The sequence below is a fragment of the Equus asinus genome, chromosome 11, assembly GCF_041296235.1.
Source record: "Equus asinus isolate D_3611 breed Donkey chromosome 11, EquAss-T2T_v2, whole genome shotgun sequence".
Lineage (NCBI taxonomy): Eukaryota > Metazoa > Chordata > Mammalia > Perissodactyla > Equidae > Equus > Equus asinus.
In genome coordinates, this window is record NC_091800.1 from 72,599,911 (window position 1) to 72,622,087 (window position 22,177).

A 22,177-nucleotide genomic window follows, 5' to 3' on the forward strand; every position below is an offset into this window, starting at 1 on the left:
TACAGAAAAGTGCACCAATCATTAGTGTACAGCTCTGTCAGGTGCGGACGTACACACCTCGCAGCACGCCATGATGTGTCAGGCGTCCCACATATAAAGTAGAGGAAGATGGGCACAGATGTTAGCTCAGTGCCAGTCTTCCTTAGCAAAAAGAGGAGGATTGGCAGCAGATGTTAGCTCAGCGCTAATCTTCCACAACACAAAAAAGTTGGTTGGTGGGCATAAATTCAGAAGGAGTAGAATTAGCTATATGATTAGAATACATCCCTCTACATCACAGAGATACACCACCAACAACCCTGCAGATGTGGAGTCTTTTGGCAAGGCCATTGTCTTCCCTAAGTGACACTTCCGTGTTTGCCTCTGTAGCTTTCATATGTCTAGGTTCTGCTGGCTGAAAAATCTCTCTTCCGGTTGCAACTCCCACCTGAGTTTATGAACGAAGTCGTCTTGTTCTGGGAACCATTCTTTTGTCATAAAACTGAAGATTACTCATACCTTGGCTCTGAACTACCATGAGTTGCCTTTACAGCCTATTCTTCAGGACCAGTTTTATTTCCAAACTGTAGTATTTCAATTAGGAGGGAAAGGGACTGTGGATGACTCATTTTTTGTCCCTTGGACTATCACAATTTTATATCACAAATCAAAGGACAATGAGGTGATTTTTTTTTTAAAGATTGGTACCTGAGCTAACATCTGTTGCCAATCTTTTTTCCCCTCTTCTCTGGAAAGCCCCCCAGTACACAGCTGTATGTTCTAGCTGTAGGTCCTTCTAGCTCTGCTATGTGGAATGGTCTCAGCATGGCTTGAGGAACGGAGCTAGGTCCACCCCCAGCATCCGAACTGGTGAAACCCCGGGCCAGCCAAGCTGAGGATGGGAACCTAACCACGCCGCCTGGCCGGTGGAGGTGATTTTTATCTTCCAGAAAATCTTGAAAGCCCATTCATTTACAGGCACACAATTAGCAGAGTATAGCTGTCCTTCCTGCAACCTGATACACAAATGGGGTTGCCAGACAAAATACATGCCTGTCCCATTGAATATCTGAGCCATGCCTATATTAAAAAATTATGTCTGCAATTAAAATTTAACTGGGCATCCTGTACTTTTACCTGCGAGAAAATACATAGTAGCCGTCGGAAACGCAGAAAAACAAGCTCTAAAATTACTTTGGCGGAGAAGAGTGGAAGAAAAAACGCGGAGTTAAGGACCTTAAATCGGAGCCGGCAAACGCTATCTGTAGCAGAGGAAACGAGAAAATCGTGTCCCTCAAATATTACAGCCGAGTCAGAAGTATCAGCACTTCGAAAAAGGGAACGTCACAGGAAGGGTGAGAACGGAAGGAAAACTTCACTTCTTTCTAGTTTGGAGCTGGAATCCTCAGAGTCTTTCTGCATGACAGCGACGATACAGAACAACGCCACAAGCTAGGGACTCCATTCTGTGGCCTGGGCGAGGGGCGGGGCGATCCCTCTACGCCACGCCCCGGGTACTGCGCAGACACCGGCGCCAGGTAACCAAGGGAACTCCGGGAGAGGCCGGATCCGGAAGTAAGGGGTCCGCTCCGCCCCGCAGCCGAGCCCCGCCCCTGGCCCTTCCCACCTGGCCAGGCCGCGCGCGATGACGTGTCTGCAGTCTGGACGCGGAAGCCGGGAACTAGTCGCTCAGATAGGAGCTGACGAGGCGCGGTCGGCCTGCCCTGCGCATGCGCCATTCGCGCACGGGTCGGCTCGAATTGCGTCTCCACTCCGGAGATCATTTTCGTTGCGGAAGACTCCACTTTTCCGGGTTTTGCTGATGCTGAACCCGGGACTGAGGAGGGGGCGGGGTTTAGCTAGAAGAAAGTTGGGGACCCCTTGGGGCCCCCAGATCGTAGGGGCTGGGTCTCAATGACTAGCCGTGTACCTGTGGGCAATCACTCTTTCTTTCCTCTGTCAAGGGAGGACGTTAAACGCGACCAGGAAATCTCAGGTTTATTTCAGCGCTGAAAGTCTGAGATTCTGAATTCAGATCTAGAATTTCTGTGGTCTGGCCAGTACCAGTCCTGTAGTGCTTTCTGGTTACTTGCCCTGTCTCCTTTATGTGCCACACGCTGCTCTAAGCTCTGGGGATGTAGTGATGTAGGATGTAGAGACAAGGGTCTTACTCCCATGCAGTTTACATTATAAACGAGGAGTGAGACAGTAAACAACCACGTTAATTCCAGGTAGTGGTAAATTGTATGGGGTGCCGGGGGTTAAGCAGAGTGGTATTGAGGGATTTAAAGATTTTATAAGGTCGCTCTTGGCAAGAGTGGAAGTTGAGAGGCTATTGCACTAAGTCCAGTGGAACTAAGATTTTGATTTGGTCTGGGGCGTAGCTGTGGACATGGAAAGTGTTGAAAAGATTTAGTTTAGTTCAGCGGCTCAGGGAGCAGAACTTGTAGAAGGACTGTATTTGGGAGTGAGGGAAGGAGAAATTCATTTTCCAGGTTTGGGGCCTGAGAGGCAGGGAGACAGCAGTGCCATTTTCCTGAGATGGGGAAAACTAGGGAAGGGAAAAAACAGGTTGGGGTGGGGGCGGCGAGATAATGAAGGTAAAGTACTGGCCGGGGGTAAATAGAAGGTAGTGAACAAAAATGTTAAGTTTTCTTCCCTTTTCCTTTCTAAATGGAGAGAACATCCGCTTCCTCTTATTATATTGTAAATCTCCATGACTTCAAGTACAGAATATTATAAATTCTTTTCCTTTGTTTAGAGGTTCAAATATGTTAATTGATTTGCTCGAGGGGCAGAGGGTTCCAGGAGAGTGACATTCCCACTGCGCAGGCCCTTGCTAGATTGGCTTTTGTTATAAAAATGCCTGCCATTCTTCTGTGCCAAGCAATGTGCTCAGCGCTTAACGTGCATTTTCCCCCTTTTAGTCTTCACAACAACCTTAAGAAGATGGACGTTCTTTTCTCTCTGCCTCCCAGTTCTCTCGACTACGAGACTTGATTAACCTGTTCAAGGTCACATCACTAGATAGTAGTGTTTCAAAGCTGGAGCTCCTAGTCTATGTAAACTACCTTTGCAAACAAGAATTTTATCTTTCATTACTCTGGTTACCCTAGAGTATAGAACAGTGGTTCTTAACCTTTTTTGTAGGGTCATAGATCCCTTTGAAAATTTAATTAACATTATAAACTTTCCAGGGGGGAAACGTGCAAACACCCACGAGAATTTGGACAGGATTGCACGGGGCTCCACACTCACCTGAATTGCCCATTTGGCAAATTTGCTCATTCTTGAATTTTGAGCTGGAGGTACTGTCGGGTTATGATACCTTGCTATATAGTCTAAGTTGATGCGCTCTTCCTAAATATTCGATTGAACTCTAAAACTCAACTGAATTGACTTTACGTCACCAAAAGCAGTTTTCTCCTTGAAAAATACTCTGAAAATGCACCCCGCACACACAAATACCTATGTGCACACACACACACGGACATTACTTCAATAGGAAACGTGACAGAAACTTGCTGGAGGATAATCATACCAGATTTCTATTTCGCTAGAACTACTTTCCTCCTTGAGCTCTCAGGTGTGCCCATGTCTTCCTTTGCAAAGAAACGTCAACACTACCTTCTATTCGTCTACTCCCATTTCTCTCCCCACCTCATTTCCACTCACCCTTAAAGAAGTCCTATTTATTCTGTGCAATTACTGTACCACTCAAGAATGCGTTACCGCATCCAGTGCTCGGAACCTGTCTGTGCAAGCACCTCTGAGTAGCTGTCTATTTGAGGATACATGGCTAGTTCCTCCCCATTTGTTAACTTAGGGGGCTCCCAACCAGGTGTCTCTCAAACTTCTCCCTCCAGCCACCAACCCCGCCTCCATCAGCAAGTACTTTTGGAGCACCAGCTCTGTAATAGCGGTTGGCGTGCCGCGGGCAGTATGGTGAGGAAACCGCAAGCTGTTGATGGGAAACTGAGACAAAGCCACAAGCCAGGGGCGCCGGGCAAGCGGGACGCTCACAACGCCCCTACGGAGCTCTACATCGGAATTTGGGGCAGGAACGTGAGCGCCTAACTGCCCTCCCAGCAACCACCCTGCCGGCCGGCAGAAAACCTGGAAAGTGGATTGCCTCCGCCCCCCGCTCCCGGAAACTCCTCGGGGCGCTGGCGGCCCCTCTCACTGAGCATGTGCAGGCGGCGTTGCGCATGCTCTGTCGAGGTCCGGTTCGGTTTCTGTTGCGGAACCCGCGGTGTCTCCTAGCGCAACCGGAACTATCCGTCGTGGGGCCGGCCTCCCTCAGTTCGGGCGGCCTCGTTGCGGTCTTCGAGCCTCCCCGTCCCTCCTTCCCTCTTCATCCCCTCGGCTCGTTGGCCCTTTCCCCGAAACAGCCGTCATGAGCACGAGGCTGCCGGCGTCGTCTCCACCTTGGTGGCCGCGGCTGTTGCTGCTGTCGCTGCTCCTGTTGGGGGCGGCCCCAGGCCCGCGTCGGGGCGCCGCTTTCTACCTACCTGGCCTGGCGCCCGTCAACTTCTGCGACGAAGAAAAAAAGAGCGATGAGTGCAAGGTGGGGGAGGCCTGGCGGACCCCCGGGTGCGCTGTTGGAAGGGGAAGCCTCCGGGTGCCCGGGGAGCTGGGGTCCGAGGAGAAAGGGGCGTAGCAGTGGGTGGGGTCGAGTGTCCCTAGAAGCGCTTGGGGTTGGCCGGGCGGCCCTGCAACGGCCTTTGTAGGGGGGGAGATTCTTGAGGACTCAGTGGGCCTCAGGCTCACCTCTCGTCTGGCCAGGCAGGTAGCCCGAGCGATTGTATGCAGTTTTCCTGGAACGGGGACCCCATGTATGCATGGCGCTCCCGGGGAGGCGGATGCTTGCAGGGCGGCGAGCGTTCCACGAGTGCGGGTTCGCTCTCAGCCCTGTGTCACGCACTCGGAGGAAGTGGACGACCAGGTCTTCCAGTAGCTTTTGATTTTATTGCTGCTTCTTTTTATTCCACTTTTCTGGAACTCCTGGTTAGTTATGAGAGCTTGTTCTCTCCAGGACTTTGATATTTTAACTCCATGGTTAGCAGTTGGCTTCCTTATTTGTAGAATGTAATACCCAGAACCACGTAACCTGTGCTAATAAAGAGTCGCTTAATGGTTCAGACAGTTAATTTCTATCTTTTAAATGTGAAAAAGAATTTTAATGTATAAGAAATATGTAAGATTTCACTCTTTAGTTTCTCTGAGGTTGTTTTAAACACTTAAAAGGAGCAGGTGACGAGAGAAACTGGCGTTTTCTTCCCAGGGCGAGTCTTCAAAACTTTGATCTCTTATGACCTTCACACTCAAGGTTTTCACTTTGCTGGTAAAACAGACATAGGTTATTCGGCATAGGGCATGACAGTATACATACACAATTATTTTAAGTTGGTAAAACTTACCATTTGGGGCATGACGATCTCTTTGAAACTATTAATAATTTTAACAATTTAAATAATCGCTCAGCAGACTTTTACAATCTATTAATAGATTATTTACTGTTTGATTTTTTTTTAAGGCTGGTGTTTATTTTATTACTGCTAGCTTTACTGTAGCTGTGAATTTTGAGCTTATTTTAGGGCATTAAAGAAGCTATTAAATTTTTCATAGCATTTTACAGTTTCTGTTTAAAAACTTGGGTCTCTAGAAATGTCTAAAGAACTTTAAGGTTTACCCAAGTCAGCAGTTAGCACTTGAAACTGTAACTCTCATACCCTGCAGTGCCAGAAGCTTTCACTCTGTGGGTTCTGACTGAAAGAATATAGTGCTTTCGAGTGGAAGGGAGAGCTAGTCACAAGCACACTGGTTTTTCCATTAAATATTTTAGTAACCACTCTTAAAACTTAGTGTTTGGTCTTTAAATTTAAATTTAACAGCAATTGTGTATTGTATTCCTAGTGCCTCAGACACACGAAAAGTGTAGCTCTGTCTTCTAGGAACCTCTAGGACGTAAGCTTATGAGCAGATTATTGAAATCTGATATGTTATAAAAGATGTATGTGCAAAGTGCTCTAAAACACAAATGAGGAAACATCTGGGGATTGGAGTCTTCAGGGAAAGCTACAGAGGAAGTGACATTTGAGATGGAGAATGAAATTTACGTGGAAGGAGTGAAATTTACAGGTAGTCCCCCTGTTAGATCATTTTTGTTTTCTTAACAGGTCTTTCTTGAAGTAGCTACTTTTTAGTTAACTTTTGGTTAATTTCAGAGAGTCCGTGTAGATTTTTAATTTTCACAGGTATAGAGATAAAGCGGTCAAGGCAGATCATTTTTCTGAAATGTTTGGATTTCATCTTTGTTGCCAGCTGCTTTCACATCTTGGTCAATGGAAACAACTCTTAAAGACAAGTAGAAAGATGTACTTTTAGCAGTTTTTCCCTACAGTTTGGCTAACTGGTGTAGAGAATTTGAGGTAAACTTTAATATTTCTCCTCTTTGCCTCTCAGGGGAGAAAAACTGTAAGCAGTTTAATATTTCTCCTCTTTGCCTCTCAGGGGAGAAAAACTGTAAGCAGTTTAAAATTTCATTACTTCAATCAGGGTATTAACAGTAATTCTTTTCTCATTCATTCCATATTTGTTAAGGGCAATCTTGTATACACTATTCAGAAAAGCTGAAGGGACTTATTTTAAAAATTAGAAATGGGGTTTGTGAAATAGGAATAATTACTTGCAGAAGATGCTGTTAGGGTAGGGATTCAGGAGTTGGATGAATTGGGCCAATCGTTGATAGTTTCCATCAGTTTTTCCATCTGTAAAATAGGGGTAATCGTATTTGCTTATTATATATTCCCCTTGAAAGGTTTTGCATATCTTAGAGAAAAAGTACAATATTTGTCATTGTTGTGATATTATAAAATACTCATAATGTAGAGGTGAAACAAGTATATCTTCAGCCTAATTGTAATTTATGTAGCACAGTCTTTACTGTACTGTGAAGTCCATGTGCTACCTTTAGCTCACTATGTATACTGAGAGGCAGTCAACCCTCAGGATTTGGTTATTTTCTCCTCTTAAAATTATTTTATGTTCAGTTTACTGGCAGAGAAACAGGAGTCCAGTGAACATAAAATTCTATTTATATTGCTCTAACTTCTGATTTATTAGCCTTTATAAATACTGTGGCTTACTTTTTTTTTTTTTAGCTTGCTGTCATCACATGTACAGATATTTGAATATCTACATAGTGCACATTCTAATTGGTTTTTATTGACTATATAGTGTTTTATTCTGTTACCTACTATGGTTCACTTAAACATTTCCTGCTTGTGGAGCATTTAGATTGGTTTCAGTTTTTCTCTATTATAAATAGCTTTGCTAGAATGTAGTTAGCAGGAATTACTTGCATATTCTCAAATATTACTAGGTCAAAGGCAAGAAGCAATTTTATAGCTCTCTTTAATATTGTCAGGTTTCTTTCAAGAAATATAAGTTTGATTTACAGTGCCATTAGCTATTATTCCCTGTCTCTCTAGACATTTTTATTTATCAATTTAATAGCCATGTGATGGTAGTTAGAGCATTGTTTTAATGCTGCATTACTTTCATTGCTATTGAGGTTCTTCTTTGAATTTTTTTCTTTTATTTACCTTATTTTGTTAGTTTTTGAAACCATAGTAATAAAGGATTGAACCATGGTCCCCCTTTTTTCTAGAATCCATTTTACTTTCTTAAAATCAAGGGACATTGGTGAACACGATGTAATCTACACAGAATTTGAAATATATCACGATGTACACCTGAAATTTATATAATGTTATAAACCGATGTTAGTCCATTAAAAAAAAATAGTAGTAAATAAATAAATAAAATCAAGGGACAGTATGTTCTCTGCAGTAAAAGCCCTGATCAGAAGTGAGTAGATCTTCACTGGGTAAAATGTGCAGTTCAGATCTGCTTTGTAAAAGTTTTGACTGTTTCAGCTAGCTACTGCATGCTTAAATATTTAGCTTTAGATTGAGTCTTAAGTGTGCTGAGTGGCCTGATGGCTAATAGCTGAAGATTAGTTAGCAGTTCACCCTTGCTGGTTTAACTTTCAGGGTGTTTATTGGCTTGTCAACATGAATTCAGACCTCACAACTAAACTCTCCAAAACATCTGCCACTGTTTTACCGTTAGATAGATGGATCATGTCGTTAGATGAGAGGTTAAGATCGTCTTTCCTGTCCAGTAAGGAGAAGTGACCAAATGTACGCCCTGGTGGATTAAAAAAAAAAAGAAGTTTCAGTGAATTAGTTTAACAACTTTTTGATAAAAAGAAAACAATCAGAATCATACTTTTAAACTTCCTTTCTTGGTAGTTATTTTTAGAAGCTTTTAATAAATTGTTATTTTGGGAGCAGTTGCCTATAAATATGGAATAAGTAAAATTTAAGAAAACAGTTCTAAATGTTGCTCCGAACAGACACAAGCATGAATGTCTATCTACCTGTTTTAATTTGACCTTGGAAAGTTTGAAGATTTTGAAATACCTGAAGAAAAAATACAGTTTTACATATGTGCTTAGCAATATAATTGGAATACATATTTTTTAATTGATATTTAATTTCACATTCTCATAGTTTTCTCTGGAATAAGAGCATTGGTTCTTCTGAACACTATTCAGTGTGTGGGAGTTACTGATACTGTTTCAAATATGAAATCTGGCATTGGAAAGAATGACTTTGACTATGATAAATTCACATTCCAACAATTGTTCTTTCTTCCTGTGAAGAAGTACATGGAACTGAGTTAGAAAGTTTGCTTTCAGAAATTAAAATTTTGTATAAAATTATTTTACAACTGTGATTGTTCTGTGGTGGATCTGAGAGCTGGGATTGGGAAAGCAAGCAAGTTCAATATGGGTAAAAATAGTGTACTGCTGCCTTTGGTTCTCTACAAAGGGAATCCTTTCCAAAAAGTGTATACTTGAACATCTGAAACAAAACCACAGATGTGCTCCACGCCACACACCCTCAACACACTCACACAGACACACGTAAATTGTAGAGACTGGTCTTTGCTCTGTCACTGTTAGAGCCCAGTTCCCAAAACCCCAATTTCCTATTCCTTGCTTTTTTCCATCAATGTCCTTTCACTAAGTGTTGTAGTTTATTGTAGCTACTTTAAATGTATTCTGCAAAGTCACCCTCTGTTGTCATTAAAATTAAGTACTGATGAAAGGCTTTGGAGGAAATTTGTGAAATTTTTTTTCTTTGATCTTCTTATTCCCACCTTTCAAACTATTTATTTCCCTTTGCTAATATTGAGAGAGATTACAATTTGTATACCTTGTGTGTGCCAGGAACATATTAACCTTGGCTTATCCTTGGATCAACCCTGTGATTTTTAGATGGGGAATCTGAAGCTGGGTAAAATGTAGTAACCCTCTCAAACTTACATACCTAGTAAGTAGCGATGCCAAGATGCAGCTCCAGGAGTGCCTCTGCTGAACTCTTGAACTCTTTGCCACTTTGGGTTACTGCTACATCTTCCATACTGAGTGCTCTCTACCTCTTCTGCTGCCTTACCCTGGAGATCCCTGGCTGCTTATAATCCTGGACTTACACGATTAATGCAGTTATCAACAAAAAGCTCTTTACTTATGTAATCAACTTTTAAGTAGTCAGGTTTTGTATTTCTTTCTTTCTTTGATACAGTCTAAAATTGAGGTTTTATTTCTCAGTGGGCTGGGGAGAGGAAGAACCTTCATATCTAGTGGGCATTGCTGGTCAGATAACTTAAAGCTCGTGAACATCCGTTTATGAGTTCCAGCATTTCTATTGAGATTTTTTTTTTAATGTCTGAGTTAAGATTTCCCTTCTTCAGGATTTTTCCCACTGTAGGCTTCTTCAGTGTTAAAGCAGGTGATGTTTCCATAGTTTTCCTTTTTTCTGTGGTTGTGCCTTGATGTGAAACCCCTTTGTGACTAGTCACTTGCTTTGGTCCTTGTACAAAGTCACATTTCTTCACTGAGATTTCTTTCTACCTTGAAAACCAGTTGTAGGTTTGGGGTGGAACAGATGTGATAACAATCAGGTAAGGTGGAATAAAAGCAGAAACAAAGGAGCAAGGAAATAGGAGAAAAAATGCAGTCTGGTGGTATGGTCCCTGTGTGTGTGTTAGCAATAAAATAGAGTACAGTTGTGACCAAAGCTGAGATCAGATGCAGAATGAGCTGATTAGGACTAGAAATAAAACTGTACATTTGGGAGGAGAAGGATTTAGAAGGGAGACCGTTGAACTCTAAATTAAATAAAACTATTTTGATAAAAAATTTCTTAGGACAGGATTGTAATCAGTCTTTGTTTAAGTCTTGCTTTAGAATTTACAGTCTTGCTTTAGGATTTCTCTGTAACTTCTTTAAAATGTTTAATGTTGTCACAACTTTTCCTGCTTCTAGTAATTCAGTTTGGGACAGTTTGAAAGTGGGAATGTGAAGTAAATAAGTGACCTTCGAGATTCTTGCAAATCATGTCAGTAATGTTTTGGAGTTGGCTGTCTCTGTTTAAGGCAAATTTCCAGAAGGAGATGTGCTGAACTAACTTTTGGATGGGAATAGAGAGGAGATTTGGAGTGGAAAGGGACCTTAAAATTAATCAAATATTGTCCTCTTGCGGCACATTGCTATTTTAATGATAAGAAAACTAAATCCCATAGAGAGTTAGTAGCTATGCAAGAACATATAAAGAGCTTTGTCACTTTTTTCTTTTGCTTTGTTGAATGTATGCTTTGTCTTCCCATCTGGATTATAAATTCTGTGAAGATAAGTGTTCATGTATTTTGTGTTATAATATCACCCACAATGTCTAGTACAGGGCTTCGTGGGCATTAATAACTGTTGATTAATGAATTTCTCTTGGTTTTTCAGGATTTGTTGTTGTGAATGTACTTCAGTTTTCACGTACATTGCAAGTTCTACTATTTTCTCCTATTTAATACTTCTTTTGAAGTCAACTTTCCTGCTTCTAGAACATCTTTTCACACTATAAAACAGTTTTCACAGAAAAAACCAGTATAATCATCACCTGTATATCTTCCTAGACCCAACTGTTGTTTATATTTTGCCCAATTTGTTTTATCTGTGTTTGTGTTTATATTCCTTAGGGATGAATGTCATGGTATCTGTGGCATACATTTGCCCTTCATGAAACCACATAAAGTTGCTGGCAGTCTCATTTCCTTTCTTCTTTCGATTTTTAGCATTTGCTCTACTGCCATATTAGAAAGATCTCATTCTTAAAATACTTTCGAAATCTGGTTTCATGATGAGGGTCGATATTTAAAATAGAGTATTGTAAATGTAGCATATTTACAAACGTTGTAAATTGCTCTATTCTATGTTAAAGGTATCTTTTAATTTACATTTCTTAGCATGTTGTAAGTGAGACAATACTTAAATTTTCAGATTCTCACAATTTAAAAAAGGTAGAGTGAATGAAAGTGCCTCAAAAATAGCCTAGATGAACTGAATATCCAAGGTGTGTTTTGATTAGTTCACTTAACAACAGAAAAACGTTCATAATTTAGTGGTGATATCTATGAAGGACTAACTTTCCTGTAAAAGTAAGTGTGGAAAAGTGTGAGAAGAAACAGGAAAGAAGAAGAGTAGAGGACTGAGAGCCACAGAAATTAAAAGTGATGGTAGTAGCAACAGTTGAGTTTGCTCACTTTTTTTGAGTCAGCAGTCCAGTTTTTAAACTTATTTCTTTGTCTAAAAGTAGAGCAAGTAATCCTAGCTCATGAGGTTATTGTGAGAATTGTGCTTGATAGTCATTATCTTCCCCCTCCCTAGACTAATAGCCAAGAAGAGGGTAATGAATAGGCAGAAACAGCAGATTAGAAGGCTTCCTGTCTTAGTGTCCTTCATGGGAGGGGGAGAGGGCGAGCCTCTCACAGAAACCTTCAGGGTTATCTTTAGACTCATAAATATTCAGATTCAGGACTGTCCAATTTCGCCAAAATAACAGATAATAATAGCTACGCCTATTTAGTCATTTAGTGCATACCACTGTGGGCCAGCGTCTGTATTGTTTTTTGTTTTTTTATTACCCCATTCATTCCTCATATTCAAAGTTATTACTTCCCCAAGAGCACATATTTATTAAGAGTAGACCTGGGATTTGAAATGAATCCAGCAGTCTGATGCTGTGTTGTTCCAAACTAAAGTCATGTTCCCTGTTTATATGCAGTGTGTTAAAATTAATTTTGTTTTTGTTGTTAGTGCTGTCGAGTGGATTCTGACTCCTAGCTGAACTCTGCCCTGTCTTTTTGTGCCATCCTCTCATCTTCCTGGGCTGTATCAGACAATGATCCACTGCTATTCATGGAGTTTTCGTGGCCAGTGTTTTTAGAAGTGGGTGGCTAGGTCCTTCTTCCTAGTCTCTCTTAGTTTGAAAGCTCTGCTGAGTTATGAAAGTCCACCATGGGTGACTCTGCTGGTATTTGAAATACCGGTGGCATAGCTTTCAGCATCATAGCAACGTGCAGCCGCCGCAGTATGACAAGAGCAGAGTGGTGGTGTGGTTCCCTGACCTGGAAGGGAACCCGGGCTGCAGGGGTGAGAGCATGGAATCTTAACCACTAGACCACCAAGGCTGGCTAATTTTGTGTTTTAGGTGAAAGGTTTGTGAGAACTGTTTTTGGATTTTGCTATTTTGGAAAATTTTGTGGATAGCCCTTGATAATTGTAGACATCATTATAAATCACAAAGCAAGGCTAAAACATATGATTGTTAGGTGGCATTGTTAACACCTTTGTTATTAAGAGTAGAATTTAAAGCTGGTGAACCAGATCAGGAAAAGTTGACAGATAAGGTAAATTTATGGGAATTTGATGATAAAATGCCAAGTATAAGATGTGTAAAAACTAATAATGTGCAACTAGGAAAATAGGGAGGGGAAAAAATGTGTGCATCTTTGGGCTGTAGACTAAAGTGGAGTAAGTATGGTAATAATCAGTTAAAATGATTATAAATTATATAAACAAGACTAGCGGTGATGTCTGGAAGAGAATATTCCTGGCTTCTAGGTTATTCAAAGACTTACAATAGACTTGGAGGGAGCCAGTGAATCTGACTTGTAAAGTTTTGACGAGATTATTTAAAAAAAAGCTTAAATTGGAATTTAAAGTGGTGTGGGTTAGCTTAAGGGCGGAATTGGGTAGGGAATAAATCCGTAGAGAGTGGTAAATGTGGAGACAGACTTCCAGGGCAAGTGCTTCAGGCTAATTTGGATCTTAAATTTGGCAAAGAGAAGAACATGAAATGTTTTAGTTTGCAAGTAGTATTAAGCTCTAGTGTCTAACACAGTAGAGAGCCAGTGGGAATATATTTCCAAAAGTTCTCTTAAAGTTAAGTGAGAGAGCAAGAGGTAGTAGTAAATTAATTTGGTCATGGACAAGTTAAGAAAGTATATTTGAAGAAAAACAATGAACGATTATATTGTTGAGATGATGAGCTCCAAGCTATCAGTTATGGAATGTAGGAGAGAGGTGAAGGGGGTTGGAGAATTTATGCTTGTCGTCAGAAAAGCTGATGAAAAGTAACAGTGTCATTCTATACATATATGAAACTTTGATGTCTAAACCTTGAATTCTGCCTGTAATTCTCTGTGACATACCTTTTAAGAAAGATGAGAATAGGGCATGGTCCATTTGAGAGTTTATTTTGGCAGAGTAAGCCATGAACTGGGAATTTTGCCTTCACAACAGTTAGATATATTTGTGTTAATTATTCAAGCTTGCTGTAATGCTTAAACATCACGTCCTGTTATGTTTTTAGGTAAAATGACCGATGATGTACTCTTGAACATTTTATGCAAGGAGATGCAGTTAAATTTTTTTGTGTTTGAGACAGTGTTGCCATTGAGTCGTCATTTCATGAGTACAGTTTTAGGGGTTGCATACGATACTGTTTTCAGTGCTGTATAAAAGGCTAGTGTCTTCCATCGTACATCACAAATACTGGATGAGCATCTTAGTGGATGTGCAGTGTAGTTTAGGCATTCCCTATTCTGAATATCATTACATTTATTTGGTTTTATTTATTTAACAAATATATAGTACTTCATGTGTTAGGCATTGTTTGAAGTACTTTATAGATGTAACTTATTTAATCCTCATACCCCAATGAGGTAAATGCTAGTATCTGCATTTTGCAGGTAAGGAAACTGAGGCACCCATGAGGAAACTATGTTAAATAAGTTGGTCAAAGTCACACAAGTAATAAGTGGTAGAACTAGGATGTGAACCCAGGCAAACTGGCCCCAGAGTCTGCACGCTTGCCCGCTGTGTTTTGTTGCTTTACCAATGGCAGTGTATTATTAGTTTGTTGTACATCAAACATTTTGTCTCGTTTTGGGGATGTTAACAGGCCCCTCCAGGGCTGCTGACAGCACTAGTGAATGAGATCAAAATGACACGTGGCTTTGTGCCATTCCAGGTAGCCTCATGATCAGAGTCCAGAGGCAACCATAGCAGTCTAACTATAAATATACTTGTCCCAGGTAAAACAATCCTATTTAATTGTTTTTGGTCAACATCAAAAGTACTTTAGGGCACAGATTACTTACTGGCTTTTTCTGGTAAAGAATTCTGTCATGAATAGCAGTGAGCCCCTACTGAGAGAGTGGGTGTGTGTTTTGGGTCCTGTGGAACTTCAAATACACCTTGGAGAAATTTTGGGAGCTTCAGTTGGAAGGTGGAGCTTTAAATTAGCTCATATTTCCTAATAAATGGATACAGCTTTTCTTTCCCACCCTCATTGTTGAACTTGATCTGGTCTTTGTGAATTTCATCATTCTTATTACCTTGAAGTTCAGCATTCTAAAGTTGATCAAAGCAGTCCTCCAAAGTTAGACCACGTTGTCATTGTTCATCTCCTGTCTGCTTAAGAGTACACACATGCATGGGATTGTATTTCTATAATAGTTGATCTAGAAATTTCTTACCTATACAGCATTTTTTGATTGCTGTCACAATGGTTTAAAAAAAAGTTTAAAAATAAGTTATTTTTGTGCTGCAGAATGAAGTATTGAATTTGAAAGCCAGATCTATTTATTTATTTATTCATTTATTTGGTGAGGAAGATTGTCCCTGAGCTAACGTCTGTGCCACTCTTCCTCTATTGTGTATGTGGGATGCTGCCACAGCATAGTTTGGTGAGTGGTGTGTAAGTCCACGCCTGAGAGCCGAACCTGCAAACCCAGGTGGTTAAAGCAGAGAGTGTGAACTTAACCGCTGTGCCACTGGGCTGGCCCCAAAAACCTGATTTTTAAAAACATCTATACTGATGTGATGAATGATTTAGTTAAAATACCTTATTTAATTCTTTTAGAAATTTTAAAACTTAAAAAGCATAGAAAATATTGGAGACATTTGCAACTGAAAATTACTGCGTTGTAATTTAACTGCATATAAATTTACTCAGTGAATTGATTTATAAGAGTATTGTTTAAAGTGGGTTGAATATCGTAAAATTTCACATTTCAAGCATGTCAAATTCTTTTTCAGTTTTAAGCATGACTTAAATTTTGATCTCTAGTTATTCTAATTCTGTGTTTCCTCATTTTCAGTCTGAAATAGAACTATTTGTGAACAGGCTTGACTCAGTGGAATCTGTTCTTCCTTATGAATATACAGCGTAAGTTTTCCACCTTGGTTTTTATGTAAAATTTTATATGACTTAGCAGAATTTTGTATATTTAGAACTTTATTTTCTCCACTGTTATGGATAAATTTGTATGCATTTAAAAAATGTACAGGGCATGAAAACACTTTTTGTTTTTTGGGGGGAAGATTAACCCTGAGCTAACATCTGCCACCCAGTCCTCCTCTTTTTGCTGAGGAAAACTGGCCCTGAGCTAACATCCATGCCCATCTTTCTCTACGTTATATGTGGGGTGCCTGCCACAGCATGGCTTGACAAGCGGTGTGTAGGTCCGCACCCGGGATGCGAACCTGTGAACCCCAGGATGCTGAAGCAGAACGTGCGAACTTAACCGCTTTGCCACTGGGCTGGCCCCCTGAAAACATTTTCTAAGGGGTAGTCTTTATTTCCAAGCTTGGGTTAAAATGTAGCATGTTATCTTTTTATGTCACTTTGCAACTAAGGACCAACTGAAACAATGGATTCCCTTTTTTATTGAACTGGACAAAAAGCCATCTTGTTTTCTTTAAATTTTTTAATTACTGAAAACCCTACACATTTTTAAACAAAATCCTCATGTCCCACACAGTCAATCCCCAGAAATAATTGCTTTAACATCTGTTCCTCCAGATTTTTGCTCTGCATATTCTAATGTACATAACCACATTTATACATTTTTGTTTTAAACAAAAGTAAGTTCATTCTGTCGTATTTGATTTGCACCTTGTTTTTCTCACTGCATCTATTGTGGGCATCTGTCCATGTTAATACACAGCTACCTCAGTCTTGTTAGTAGCTATTTATTAGTCCTTTGTAGAGATTGTATAGAATCCATGTATTATTTGTTTCACTAATTCTCTATTTATGAGCATTTGATTATTCCCATTTCTTGATATTATTAAAAATGCTGCATGAATATCCTTTATTCTTTTCGACTGCTATTCAGTTATACATTGCTTAATGACAGGATACATTCTCAGAAATATGTCATTAGGTGATTTTGTCATTGTGCAAACATCCTAGAGTGTTTTTACACAAACCTAGATGGTATAGCCTACCACACGCCTAGACTATATGGTACTAGTTTTGTGGGACCGCTCTCATGCGGTTCGTTGTTGACTGAAGCATCGTTACATAGTGCATGACTCTACACTATATTGGGTGTAAAACAAAGTTCCTAAATTTTGCTTGGCTTCTAAATTTCTCTGATATCTCAGAGTTTGGAAAGAAAATTGTGTGATTACCATAGGAAAAAAGCACACACACGAAAGTAAGACTATCCTATAAGAATTAATATGCCTAAATATGTTTAAGAAGAGAATACAAAATTCATGAATGGAAGGACCATAATTTATATAACTGTTGGAGTCTTCAGTGCTTTTTCTAGTTTTTGTTTTGTTCAATAAACAAACATCTCTCCTTAAATCTCTCTGGATATTCCTGGGAAAACTTAGTGGATCTCTTCTATCTAGTAGATGGAGAGTCTTCATTTGGGGACTTCCCAGCCCCTGTTTATCATCACCTGAGATTCGTCTTCCTCTTAGGAATCTAACTGATCTGTAACAAGCACTGTGTTGGTCTCAAGTACTCCCATATTATTGCATGGTGAACACAAAACCTTTAATTTTCTGTAGCAAAGCTGAAAGTAGGCTGTAATGTTTCAACAAAACTTTATTAAAATTTGGTTAGTAATTCAAGGGAATTACAACACAGAGAGAAGCTTTTAGTTGACTGATTTATGGCTTCTCCACAGCCCCCTGTTCTCAGAGGGACTGTCTAGTCATGTTTTTCGTGTTGGGATGTGTTGGCCAGTGTATCACAGTTTCTGTGAGGCAGGAACCCACGTAAATTTGACACATTTTCCTGAAATGTCACTATTAAGCAAAGATTTGGATTAGAAAGTTATAACAAAAGGAGATAAGTTATGCAAAATTCGCTTGAAGAATAAGGACGTAAGTAATTTTATCATTGGAATGAGCAAAAATAAATTGTAATGTGTCAGTTTAAAAAATTCCATAATATACATCTTAATAAAAATATTACATAGAAATCAAAGCATTCTAAGGCATAATTTTCAGATATTTTGGTTTTTTGTTTTGGAGAGATGTGGTACTTGGAACTTGGAGTATGAATATATTCTTATTCGTCTACTAGACCTGCTGGAATGATCAATACCTAATCTACCCTTCAAGACTGGCTAGAGGCTTGATATTTCATTGTTTCCTTTTATGTCTAAAAACTTAAATATTCTTTCCCTCAGGTTTGATTTTTGCCAGGCATCAGAAGGAAAACGTCCATCTGAAAATCTTGGTCAGGTATTATTCGGAGAAAGAATTGAACCTTCACCATATAAGGTTTGTATTCAGTGTTATATAAGTTATTTAGTTGCATCTTTTGTTTTGTTTTGTTTTGAGAAAGGTTAGCCCTGAGGTAACATCCACCACCAATCCTCCTCTTTTTGCTGAGGAGGATTGGCCCTGAGCAGCTGACATCTATGCCCATGTTCTGCTTTTTTATATGTGGGATGGCTGCCACAGTGTGCCTTGGTAAGAGGTGTGTAGGTCCGTACCTTGGGATCTGAACCTGTGAAACCCTGGCCGCTGAAGCGAATCCTGTGAACTTAACCACTATACCACCGGGCCAGCCCCGCATCTTTTTTTTCTCTCTTACAGAAAATCCTGAGATAACTTAGCTCTCGTAGCTAAAGAGGAATTCGTTTCTCTTTTGCATCCAGGAATAATTTCTTAAAGTCAGTTTAGAAGGATCCCTCCCCTTCTTGTGATATGTCATGGATAATTTTAGGCCATTGCCTAAAGGACAGTACTCAGACCTCCTGCCTCACCCTACAGAGGGGCCTGGGACTCTGTGCAGTCATGAAAAGCTGCCTCAGCTGTTCCACATCTCTTTCCCCTCTGGGTAAGGGGGAAAATCGTCTGATGACATATTTCTCAGGAAGCATCCCTGTTGTTAAGCAACACACGACTGTATAGCTCTATCTGGGCTCCCCCATTGGGCTTTTGGGAAGCTAACCTTTCCATTTTGACGATGCAAAGTAGTTTTGGAATATTTTTGATAACGTTTTCAGGACATCAGTTAAACCAAACTAAGCACAATATAAGATATTCTCTTCAATATGTATACTTCATTACCCAGCATTATTCCAGCTTTTAAATCTGTTATCTTTAACGCCTGTTATTCTTCCATGTTGCACAGTCCTCTGTTTTGTATCTGCTTTCCTGCTGCACAAAGAATAGCATCTCTTAGAAAAATTAAACTAGTTTATAATAATAATGTATCACCATATAAAAAATTAAGTGGTACAGAAGAATATAAAATGAGAAGTAAGTCTCCTCGCCCTAGTTCCACATCACAGTTTCTTGTTAATCTTTCCTGAAATTTTCCATGCACTTACAAGCATATGTAAAAATTCGATTTACTTATTTATGCTTTACCATATCCTGCACTGTGCATTTTTCCTTTAACTCTCTACCTTGGGCTTCTTCCACATGAGCACATTCATTTTAATGGCTGTAACTGGACTCCAAGATTTATTCACTAGTCTAACAACTCCCTTTCTTGGTGTCACGGCCTTCTCTTTGGCTTAGACCCCACAGTTAGCCGCCTTCCCTGCTTTCTCACTAAGCACTGCCATCTATCTCCCTTGGCACTTTATTACATTGGGCATCTGTCCAGCAAATCCCCACACCTAGATTAGTCCCACTAAACATCTTACTCCCTCCAGCACTGTACCTACACTGTGAAGCACTCGGGGAAAAAAGACACATAATTGTGCAAGTTTAATTCACTACAGGTTTATAGTTTTCAGCCGTAAATATGTCCTCTTAAAATAGTCTAATTGGAAATTTTCTACCCTAAAGATGCCAGTAATTTTTTAATTTTTCAAAGACAGTAGATTTGAAGGCCTGTGGGATGAAGTCACTGGGGAAGAAGGAACTCAGAGTATGTGGACCTGGGTCAAATTGAGCAGGGCAAGCATATTAATTGTGTAACACCTCCTTAATGTGAGATTTTGAAAGATTACTTTGTAAGTTATTGCATTCTTTTTATATAAGAGGGTGATTTTCAGTCATATTTATTAAATTGTACAATCGACTTAAAATACTCCTAAGGTCTTTCAGTCCCATCTTTCTGTTAGCTTTTGCCTTGGCCTTGAGAAATGATGGAAGGGAAGAGCACCAGTAATACCTTTAGCAAACTTGAAAGACAGAGGAGTCTGTCGCAGTAAACAGCCCATAACAGATAGCAATAAACAGGGAAGGCCAACAAAATCTTCAAACCCATGGAGAAGTTTTGTCCCTTTGGGGCAGACTTTAAAGGCAAATTACTTCCTGAGTAGGATCCCATTCATGTACATTTGTTGATGTATAAAGACTGCCTTGTTTCTGCAAAGGACCCTTCTTTTAAGCCTGTGAAAATGATTTTCAGACGTAATTTTGTCCTAGAAGTTGAGGTAAAATAAAAGAACAGAAGTACTTTAAAATGGAGAAAAGTGTGCACTGAACATTTCCATGAGTTTCTTAGAATTTTTTAGGATCAAGATTTGTGCTAAAACAGATTCTTTAAGCTCCAAGCTTAAAGAGACAGAGCAGGCATTTCTTAAGATCAAAGCATAGGTAGACAGAAATATAGGACTAAGAGATCACATTTCTTTTTCAAGCCAACCTAAAATGTATTGACCCATATTTTTCAATATTGATTCAGTATTGATTCTTAGTCCTTTATTTTCAAAGAATTTTGACTTATTTTAGGTCTGCAGTAAAAACAATGATAACAGCCAGGAACAAAACAAAACCCCAAATCTGCTTTCCTATGTTTTATCTATGACTGCTGTTGAGGTCAGGAAAACAACAGTGAAAGACATTGTGTGTGTTACGTGAAGCTGAAGCCACATTTCATAGGATCATAAAACCTCCTCTCAAGTCTGACCACTCATACTCATTCATTTAGTCAGTTACCACATTTGTTGAATGCTTTTCTTGTGCCAGGCACTATGGTAGGTGTGGGATACAGCAGTGAACAAGACAAAAATCTCTGCCCTTGTGAGAGAGATTTATATTATGATGAGACGAAGGAAACAAAATGAATTACTAAGATATAGTGTGTGTCAGTTGCTGATGAAAGAACTATAGAAAATAAATCAGAGAAGGTGGATGTAGAATTGGCAATTTTAAATTGGTGAGAGAGATGATGTTTGAGCGAAAGACCTGAAGAAAGTAAGGGAGTGAGCCATGTGGAGTATCTAGGGGGAAGATGTTCTGGGTGAAGAGAGCAGCAAATGTAAAGGTCCCGAGATGTGAGCTTGCCTGGTGTGTTCAAGGTACAGAAAAAAGGTGGTGTGACTTGAGCAGGTGAGCAAGATAGAGAATACTAGGAAATGGGGCAAAGAAGTAACGGGACCACATCATATAGTGACTCGTAGGCCACGGTAAAGACGCTGGCCCATACATCTTAGCGAAATGGTTAGCGTTGGAAGGTTTTGAGCAGGCTTAGATTTTAACAGGATCACTAGGGCTGCTGTGTTGAGGATGGACCATGGGATAGCAAGGGGAGAAGCCGGGAGACTGGTTAGGAGGCTGTCACAGGCATTACTATGTGTATGACCTGATGCTGGGGCAGACCATGGCGGTGTAGGGGTTGGGGTTGTGAAGCAGTCAGAATCTCAGAAAATAGCTCTATTTTGAAGATGGGGCCAACAGAATTTGTTGAGGGATGGGATGTGGTCTGTGGGGTTTCTCTTTTCGAAGATGGGAAAGTCTTTGGAAATAGCAGGTTTGAGGGGAATGGGAAAGAGTTAGTTTTAGATATGTTAAGTGTGAGGTGTTTATTAGGCATTCAAGTAGAGATGTTGAGTAAACAGTTGAATATGTGTGTCTGGAGTTTGGAGGAGGGATTCAGCCTAGAGATATATATATATATATATATATCATATTAAATTGATGAGATCCCCAGGAGAGTGGTGTAAATAATGAAGAGAAGAATTCCGATGACTGAGCCTTGGGGTACTTGGTGTTAATAAGTCAGGAACCTGAGGATGATTCAGCAAAGGAGACTACCTCCTAGGAGTGTTAGGAGGGTTGCATGAGGTAATAAGTGTTTATTTTTATGATTAAACGCCATCTTTAGTTTTGCTGTCTTCCTTCACAATTGAACACACAGTTGACTTGCCTAAACCCAGTAAGCACTGGATTGAGGTGTAAGATTGGCCACGTTGGGTGCAACCAATAATCTCTATCTCTGCTTAATTTGACATCTATCCCTCTTGATTTCTTAGTATGTATACTTTTTTCATTTTCTACTCTTTAAAAAGGAGCTTATCGAAATAAGCCAGACAAAGACAGACACTGTATGATTTCACTCATATGTGGAAGATACCAAACACATGGACAAAGAGAACTGTTTAGTGGTTACCAGGGAGAAGGAGACAAGGGGGTAGGCACAAAAGGTGAAGGGGCGCACCTATATGGTGACTGACAGATAATGTATAACTGAAATTTCACAATGTTGTAAACTATCATAACCTCAATTTTTTAAAA

At 39.9% G+C, this 22,177-nt stretch overlaps 1 protein-coding gene across 1 annotated transcript in view; it reads left to right on the forward strand.

The window, feature by feature from the left end:
- The first annotated feature begins 4,165 nt into the window (after positions 1-4,165).
- The window catches only part of TM9SF2 (transmembrane 9 superfamily member 2), a 55,445-nt gene continuing 37,433 nt past the window's right edge, over positions 4,166-22,177 (forward strand). The window contains exons 1-3 of the mRNA XM_014839188.3: positions 4,166-4,546; positions 15,550-15,617; positions 17,884-17,977. Coding sequence (XP_014694674.1) covers positions 4,376-4,546; positions 15,550-15,617; positions 17,884-17,977 — 333 coding nt within the window. The 5' untranslated portion in view covers positions 4,166-4,375. The remainder of the gene's footprint in view (positions 4,547-15,549; positions 15,618-17,883; positions 17,978-22,177) is intronic.